At 50.1% G+C, this 9,080-nt stretch overlaps 1 protein-coding gene and 1 long non-coding RNA gene across 2 annotated transcripts in view; one reads left to right on the top strand and one right to left on the bottom strand.

Moving 5' to 3' along the window:
• Positions 1-455: 455 nt before the first annotated feature.
• LOC115290353 lies at positions 456-2,504 on the bottom strand. Its single transcript, XR_003908060.1, has 3 exons — positions 2,056-2,504; positions 1,142-1,421; positions 456-495 (listed from the first exon to the last, which is right to left on the bottom strand). It is a non-coding gene; the product is annotated as an uncharacterized LOC115290353 (long non-coding RNA).
• Positions 2,505-3,001: 497 nt separating this feature from the next.
• Positions 3,002-9,080, top strand: part of RNASEH1 (ribonuclease H1) — a 10,488-nt gene continuing 4,409 nt past the window's right edge. Inside the window, exons 1-3 of the mRNA XM_029938356.1 lie at positions 3,002-3,200; positions 3,965-4,080; positions 6,727-6,885. Of these exons, the coding sequence (XP_029794216.1) occupies positions 3,070-3,200; positions 3,965-4,080; positions 6,727-6,885 (406 nt within the window). The 5' untranslated portion in view covers positions 3,002-3,069. The remainder of the gene's footprint in view (positions 3,201-3,964; positions 4,081-6,726; positions 6,886-9,080) is intronic.

Here is a 9,080-nt window from a genome sequence, read left to right on the forward strand (position 1 = left end):
TCCAGAGCAGCTGCACCAGTTTACATTCCCACCAACAGTGTAGGAGGGCGCCCATCTCTCCACACCCTCGCCAGCATCTATAGTCTCTTGATTTGTTCATTTTAGCAACTCTGACTGGCGTGAGGTGGTATCTCAGTGTGGTTTTGATTTAAATTTCCCTGATGATGAGTGACGCTGAGCATCGTTTCATGTGCCTGTTGGCCATCTGGATGTCCTCTTTGGAGAAGTGTCTATTCAGGTCTTCTGCCCAGAGAATGGGCCAGTTTTTGAACAGGATAGGTAAAGTCACATATACTTTGAGCCAGAGATTAAGATAGAAAAGACTTTTGAAGGGCACCTGGGTGGGTCGGTTAAGTGTCTGATGTCAGCTCAGCTCATGATCTCATGGTTCATGGGCTGGAGCCCAGTGCTGACAGCTCAGCCTGGAGCCTGCTTCGGATTCTGTGTCTCCGTCTCTCTCTGTTCCTCCCCTGCTTGTATTCTGTCTCTCAATCTCTCAAAAATAAATAAAACATTAAAAAATTTTAAATATAGAAAAGATGTTCAGATGAGTAATCAGTTAATGCAGTGCTGGAAGAAAGAGTTTTGGAACTAAAGAAAGCCACCTGGGTAATTTTCCTAATGAAGTCATAGAATTCTAACCTATAACTTTATAGGGTTGATGAGTGTCCTATGGTAAAGGACCACAGCCAGCCGGTTTACACCGAAAAGCGAGTCCCCAGTAGGTGTGACCCAAGGTCAAGCTGGGGGTGGGGGCAGGAGCCATCAGACAGCACCCTTATGGGGGCCCAGCCTCTTTCCCCCCCAAGGGAGCCCGTGGGCACAGCTGTGTCATAACGTGCACTTGTCAACACTTCATATTCAACCAACTCTCCCAGCGCAGAGTTTTTTTTTTTGATGTTTATTTATTTTTGAGACAGGGAGAGACAGAGCATGAGCAGGGGAGGGGCAGAGAGAGAGGAAGACACAGAATCTGAAGCAGCTCCAGGCTCTGAGCTGTCAGCACAGAGCCCGACATGGGGCTCAAAGCCATGAACCCTGAGATCATGACCAGAGCCGAAGTCGGATGTTTAACTGACCGAGCCCCCCAGGCGCCCCCCAGCTCAGAGTTTTAAAGTGAAGACTCTGGGTTTTGACTCACCACCCTGATCAACTTCCACTCCAGCCTCCTTGTCTGCAATCATTTCTTCTGGAGCCTTCTGTGTTCACAACTTAACCTGCGTCACTAGGAAAAGATGAGCTAGTGCTGCTTCTGAAGAAAGCGCGTCTAGAAGTAACTTTGCCGAGGCCTTCCCGGCACTCATCGAGAGGCCACCAGCGCTCCCAAGGCCCTGGGTGAAGAGGGAATGAATTGGAATAAACAGAGGGGCTGAAGTCATCCAGTGATGGGTGGCCAGGGTATCTCTGGGGTTCATATCTACCTGCGAAGAGATATCATGATCAATCATTAGTGATTTTTAAGGACAATTTATTTATTATTTTTTGTAAGTTTATTTATTATTTTTTAGTAATCTCTACACCCAACATGGGGCTGGACCTCACAACCCCTGAACTCACTATGAGTCACATGCTCTTCCAACTGAGCCAGCCAGGTGCCGCAGGGGGATTTTTTAAAAGGAGCTACAGGCATCTTGAAGTGCAGTAAAAATAGGAGTGAGGAATGAACTGAATAACCAATTTAAATTAGGGAAGGTGACAATTTCTAAGTGCATGTTCATTGAGCTCACAAGCAAGAGCACCCTTGACCACAGCAAGATCTGTCTCCCCTTTGCTGTTCCTTCTTCCCTCTCTGAGCCTGATGCAAGTGCAAGAAGTGTCCTCCCACTCCCGGGCACTCTCTGGGGTCTGGCTCGCGCTTCTCAAACAGGTGGCTGGGAGCGGTTGTCTCCTGGGTCACGGGCCCATCTCAGCGGTTCCGAGTGCTCAGCTTGCCTTACTCTACTTTGGATACCCAGCGCTTGGGCAGCGCGCGCTAGCTGGTTGGTAAGATTTCCCGAACTAAACACCGAAGGAGAGCTATAGTCATTTAAAATTAATTTGAAAAGCAAGACTTACCAGTGGACAGGACTTTTCAAAGAAGTTGATTTGTTGACAGAGCAAAGTCAGACATCGGGCAGAATTCTGAGGAACTGCCTTTTCAACTAAATTTGCTCCCTGGGTCCCAGCGCATTAAGGGTAAGACTCCTGCTGGTCACACACCCACAAGGGGAGGGGAGGGGTCGCTCCAGAGGAAAGGCGTTGCCCTAGCTCCGGCCACGGCTCTCTTTTTCATCGCGCAATGCCAGTCTTTCTGGCCATGCAATAGTAGAGGGCAGGCCACATCTTTGGATGATGCTGACAGCATACCGAGGGAGCAGGGATCGTCCCCCACTGAGCTGCGGAGGGTCCTCTGGTGGCCCGTCCGGTCCACCTGGCCCAGACTCCGCCCCACCCAGACTGACCGCGTCCCTCACGCGGGGCCGCCCCAGACCGCCCTTGACCACCACCGCCCCGCCCACTCCTCCGACACCTGCTCTTTCTGCGGCACCGCCCTTCAGGAGGTACCTCCCCGCCCCCCCCCAGCCCCGACCACACCGTCCAGACCCCGCCCATACGCGGCACGGCAATGCGCACACCGCCGAGACCCGGCCTCTAACTCCGCCCGGCCCTAGACCCCGCCCCTCGCCCCTCACATGGCACTGCGTCGTCCAACCCCCCCGGACCCCGCCCCTCACATGGTACCGCCCTAAGCTCCGCCCCTCAGCCCGCTCCGCCCCTCAGCCCGCCCCGCCCGGCCCACACAGCACAGACCCTGTTCGGCTCCGCACGTAGTACTCCCCGCCACACAGCCCTAGTCCCCACGCACTTCCGTAGGCCCTGCCCCTCCCGGGACGGCCCAGGCCCGACTTTGTCCCTGACTTCCAGAAATCGAGCCGGAAAAGCCCAGAAGCTAGACCCCTAGGCTCCGCCCCTTCCGTGCGGCTCTGCCGGAGGTGAGTCATCTCCCAGCGCCGCCGCCGGAAGCTGGGTCTGTGTGACGGCAGTGCCAGGGGGACTGCGAGTGAGTTCGGCGATGGCCGGCAGTGGGGGATGACCCGGCTACTGTGCGTTGCCCGCAGAGTCGCTTTGGTCGCCGTGCGCTGCGGTGCCCGCGGCTGCAGCGGTCTCGGCATGTTCTACGCCGTGAGGAGGGGCCGCAAGGCCGGGGTCTTCCAGACCTGGTGAGCGGGCGGCCCTCGGCCTGGGGTGCGGCGCGCGGGAGCCCGCCGCCGGCGGCGCAGTGGGAGCCCCGGGCCCGTCTCCGCCGGCTCGCAGGGCCCGGCCGGAGGCTCCGACTCCGTTCCATTTCTGTTAGCGCTATCAGAGGTGCCACGTGTAGTGTCAGGGTGACCAGGGTCCTCCACTTAGTCCTTGCTTTTCGTTTCAGTGGAACAATTTCCAAGTGGTTACACGTATTGGAACTCAAGAGTATCTAATCGAATCCTCCTTGTGTTTTAAAAAGACAAGTCTTACAAACCAGAATTAGGTCCCTGTAACAATCCTTTGAGGGAGGCGAGTGAATTATTTTCAGGTGTAGTTAGCGTGGCGCGTAAGGGATACGGGTAGGACTTGCGTGCAGGTGTTCGCGTTCCACGGCCAGGACGCCCCACCGTGGGACACCGCGTGTGTGCGCCCGCAGTTGTTCACCTGTGCAGCTGTGCTACGGGGGCGGCAGCTCAGAGGCTCGCCTTTTGTGTTAATAGGCTTTTCTGTTTCAAAGATCCACAAACTAGTATGTTTTGAGACTGAGGATGGTGCCGCCTGGCTGCTGTTCCGTCTGGCTGGTGCGTGGCGCTGCAGGGTGAAGTGTGGGACAGGAGAGAAAGCTACAGTTTGCCCCCACCGAGCTGACGGCCCCGACCTTTCTCACACTACTCCCAACCCCAGAATCGGTTAGGAAGAGGATTCGTGAGGGAGGAAGAAGTAACCTTGCACTCTGTTCCAGGAGCGAATGCAGAGCCCAGGTGGACCGGTTTCCTGCTGCCAGATTTAAGAAGTTTGCCACAGAGGAGGAGGCCTGGGCCTTTGTCAGAAAGCCCGCCAGCCCGGGTGGACCAGAAGGTAGTCCGCGCTCTCACCGCCGTGGCGTCTGTAACCTGATCAGAGCCTTGCGGAGCCCCAGCGTCCCTCGATCCGTGTGGCTACCTTCTAAACGGAGCAGATGGGATCCTTTCCATTTTCCGTTTTACAGATGGGCAGACAGGAGGACGGCAGCTTAGCTTAGGGAGTCTGTCAGTATCTGAAATAGAGACAAGCCAGGACGCCAGCGTCCTGTTCCATTCAGTGTCCTCACCGCACTTAACTCTCTCTCTTCGAAAAGACTCGGCTGTCATGGAATTGAACGGGCTGCAGGTTTAAAGCGGGGAGCGCGTTAGTCTCAATGCCGGCACCTGCGTGGTGTTCCCTTTTCGTGTAGGACAGGCACGTGCTTGCAGCTTCCCCGTTTCACTTGTTGCAGAAAGCATAGTTAATTGAAGCCTAAGTCTCAGTATAAGGAACATCAAGTGTGCGGGACTAAGGGTGACTGCTTCAGAGCACGGAATGGTAAAAATCTAGTTAACCCCGAACAACCTGGGTTTGAACTGCGTGGGTCAGCTTATGTGTGGGCTTGGTTGTGTTATGTTTATTACCTACGTTTATATGTTACATTCTCCTTAATACCATACTCTCTTCTGTAGCTTTTTCTATTTTGAGAATACAGCCCATAAGACATACAAAATATATGTGAATTGACCGATTATATAATCAGTCAGGCTTCCAGCTCTCAGTAGGCTGTCGGTGGTAGTGAAGTGTTTGGAGAGTCGGACGTTATACTCAGATCTCTGTGCAGGCTGTTAAACCCCCCACACTGTTCAGGGGTAAACTGTATACCTAACCGACTTTGAAGTGGTGAAATGCACTGCCTTTACTCACAGACTCTTTTTAAGTTTATTTGTTCATTTTTGAGAGAGAGAGAGAATCTCAAGCAGGCTCTGCACTGTCAGCACGGAGCCTGACATGGGGCTTGAACTCCTGAACAATAAGATCATGACCTGAGCGGAAACCAGGGGAAACCAGGAGTCGCTCGCTGAGCCAGCTGAGCCTCCCCCCGCCCCACCCCAGCGCCCCCTGTATTAGGTGTTATGATCCGTGTCAGAATTCCCCTGGCGCCCCGCTGTGGACTGGGTCCGTCCCACGTCCGGAAGTATGGCTCCTGTCGCTGCTGGCTTCTTAATGCCTCCTTTTCACGGCTTTTTTTGTTTTATCTAATTAGTAATTTATTCACACTTCAGTTCTTTTGATATGTTTCTGTTTATTAAATACTCTAAGTCCTAAGGGAAGGTATTTCTTTATGTCTTTCTTAGAAGGTTACAGAGACCTCCTAGTTAGGGACTTATGTGTATAAACTGGGATTTAACATTTTTAATGTTCAAAAACTGTATCAAAGCAAAAGTGTTAGCTGCTTTCCTAATTTTTCCCTTAATGTGACTTATATTTTTATTTTGGGATTTTTGAGCTGTTTGGCAGTTACTGCACTTTCTGTAAGCTTATTTGGGGTTAACTTACTCAAAAAACACAATTTTGTGAAGGGAAAATTATCCGACAACCATGGTCTCTTTTTCCATCAGTCGTATCTGTCCTTTAAAAACTTTCATGCCAGGGGCACCTGGGTGGCTAAGTCAGCTCAGTCTGGCTCTTTACTTTGGCTCAGGTCATGATCTCATGGTTTGTGAGTTCAAGCCCCACAGCAGGCTCTGAGCTGGTAATGCAGAGCCTGCTTGGGATTCTCTCTCTTCCCCTCCCCCTCTCATGCTCGCACGCTCTCTCTCTCTCTCTCTCTCTCTCTCTCTCTCTCGCTCTCTCAAAATAAATAAACTTTTAAAAAAGAAAGCCTTTAAGTAAAAACTTTCATGCCAATTGGGGGACGGGACGGGGGTAATGGTCATGGAGGAGGGCACTTGTGGGGAAGAGCACTGGGTGCTATATGGAAACCAACTTGACAATAAACTATGAATAAAAAAACCAACTTTCATGCCAATTTAACTGTTACTATAAGTAAAATCAGTATTTATGGTGGTATTAAAATTTTGCAGAATTAATTCCCCTTTGACCTGTGCTTGTGTTTTGGGATTTACATATACAAAGTATGCAGAGGTATATGTTCGTGGTAATGTAGCAGAGCGGAAATACCAAACATTGCTCTCTGTGGGGACTTGACTCAGATTTTGCTGGAAGACCTTAGCGGCCTTCTGGCAGGTGTGGGGGGAGGTCCTCCGGGCAGGACAGTCTGCCTGGCACCTGTGTGGCAGGCATTCTAGGGGTTTCTCCATCCCTGGTCTAGGGGTTTAGTGGTCATTTTGGAGATAGTCAGTGCTCCTTCTGTGCCCCTCCCCGCCCATAAAATGAGCACACAGGGAAAAGCTGCTCCCACAGGATTCAGAACCTGTGGTAGCTCTGTCTGTGTCAAAACCAGATCTCTGTTTTACTAGAAATGTTGCTCTTGCCTTCAAGTCGCCCTTATCAAGCTTATCCTGGAAAATTCAGAGTAATTGCATACGACCTCGGCATGTGAGATGGTGCGGGCTGCCTGAAGTCCTTCCTCTTTACAGGGCTACAGACAGAGGGTATTTAAGTCTGACTTGGTGATAATAAATAACTTACAGGATTTCTGGATTCTTAAGCATTTGTGTTCGTTTTTTCCTGGCTTTTGAGTAGACTGTCTTTCAGGGGAGGAAAACGAACACGTACAAGAATCACAAGTAAAATCAAACAAGCGAGTCCGTGAGCCTTTGGACGGAGATGAAAACGCAGAACCGTGTGCGAAGCATGTGAAACAGAGCACAGACCTGGTCCCTGCAGTCAGCAAAGACATGTTTTCTTACATGGGTATGTCTTTCTTGATCTTTAAATGTCCTGTGTAATAGTCATGATAATAGGTGTAAAAACTATTCCCACTTAATGGGGGAAATTTGAGCTAATGTTTACCATCTTTATCCTTTAAAAAAATTTTTTTAATGTTTATTCTATTTTTTTTTAATTTTTTTTATGTTTTTATTTATTTTTGATAGAGAGAATGAGAGGGGGAGGGGCAGAGAGAGAAGGAGACACAGAACTGGAAGCAGGCTCCAGGCTCTGAGCTGGCTGTCAGCACAGAGCCCGACGCGGGGCTCGAACCCATGAACGTGAGATCTGACCTGAGCCAAAGTCGGAGGCTTAACCGACTGAGCCACCCAGGCGCCCCTAATGTTTATTCTAAAGAGAGAGAGCATGAGTGGAGGGGGGCAGAGAGGGGGACACAGAATCTGAAGCAGGTGCCAGGCTCTGAGCTGTCAGCACAGAGCCCAACGTGGGGCTCGAACCCACAAACCATGAGATCGTGACCTGAGCCACCCGGGCTCTCCCATCTTCATTCTTACCTGAAAAGGTTATCTAAAAATCTAAGGTTACTATTTTATAGTTCATCACACTGCAGAATTATTAAAACTTTGGACTTTCATTAGAAAAGCGTTATGTGGCCTACAAATGAAGAACATTATAATCTTTTGAAATATCAGTATTCTCTGCACACAGGCCTTCAGGTCACTAGGAGAAAATGCAAGGGCTTCCGCTTCTTCAAATAAGAAAGGGCCCGGACAGAGCTCTTTTATCTCCAGTGTCTTCACCTTGGACATTGAGCCTTTGCGCATCACCTCTACCTCTGCCTCCAGGGCTGGGTTTATTTCTAGTGAGTTATAGCACATAAAGCGCCTTTCTGTTTCTCAGATGTGTGAGCAGGAAACAGGAGTAGGTAGTGTTTTTCTGTAACCCCTGTATTTGTGGCTCGGAGTTCTCTCCAGGAGTAAGCCATCGTATATTTTAAGTCAAGGGAAACCAATAGAAAAATTTCGTCAGACTGTATCGCAAATGTATAAATCGGGGCGCCTGGCTGGCAATTCTTGATCTCGGTCGTGAGTTCAAGCACCACATTGAGTCGGGAGCCTACCTTAAAAAAACCCAGAAAATTGTAAATCAGGGCGCCTGGGTGGCTCAGTCGGTTAAGTGTCCAGCTTCAGCTCAGGTCATGATCTCACGGTTCGTGGGTTCAAGCCCTGCGTCGGGCTCTGTGCTGACAGCTCAGAGCCCGGAGCCTGCTTCAGATTCTGTGTCTCCCTCTCTCTCTGCCCCTCCCCTACTTCCACTCTGCACTTCTCTCTCACAAAATAAATAAACATTAAAAAGAATATTAAGAAAACTGTAAATCAGGTTTGCAGTTATGTGAGAAAAAAAATGTTCTCGATGGGCCATTTGCCAGCAGTAGTCAGAGTGCGTGTTTGCAGAGTGACTGGGGGACGCTGGCACCTACCGCAGTGCCTGATAGGTACTTGCAGTGGAGTCCGGCTCCAGCAGGCCCAGGGCTCCCTGAAGGATGGATGAGAGAGCTTCTTTCTGCTTCTTTCTGATCACCAGGCAGGCTTTATTTATTGAAAAAAATGTCTTGGGTACAAAACAGAAGTGGCAGTTGCCTTTGGCAAAGATTTCTGATGACAAATTGTTTGGCATGTAAAAATTTCCCGGAACATAGATTGGTAGAAGACTCCTGCATCATCTTTATCAGTAGTGATTGCAGTAGGTGACTAGATGCTTATCATATGGGGAAGGAGGGGATCTTCAGCGTTCAAATACAAGACAACGTTTTTAGCACAGCAAAGGCAAGAGTTCTTTGTGAGCAGGGGTCAGTAGCCTGTTTTCTTGAGAGGAAGAAAAACAGGTTTCTCAGGAAACGTAATATTTGCCCCCATAATCACAAAAGAAACTCATGATAAATTCCTTCACAGGTGCAATCAGCATATTTTTAGGATAAAAGGGGCAGATCACTCCTGATACCAGTCAGCAAGGGGCCTCGGGGGTCAGGGGTCGGTGCTCCAGCAGAAATAATTGAGTGGGGGTAGACATCAGTCGCTTCATAAGGAGTTTTTTTTTTTCCCCCCCCTCAACTTCGGGAGTTCAGAAATGGCTTCCAGCACGGTGGGAACAGTTCAGTGACCAGAAAGGCAGTCCTGTTGGTAGTGTCAAATTCATCTGGACCAAGGATTCTTGCCCAG

This window comes from Suricata suricatta, chromosome 4, assembly GCF_006229205.1.
Source record: "Suricata suricatta isolate VVHF042 chromosome 4, meerkat_22Aug2017_6uvM2_HiC, whole genome shotgun sequence".
Lineage (NCBI taxonomy): Eukaryota > Metazoa > Chordata > Mammalia > Carnivora > Herpestidae > Suricata > Suricata suricatta.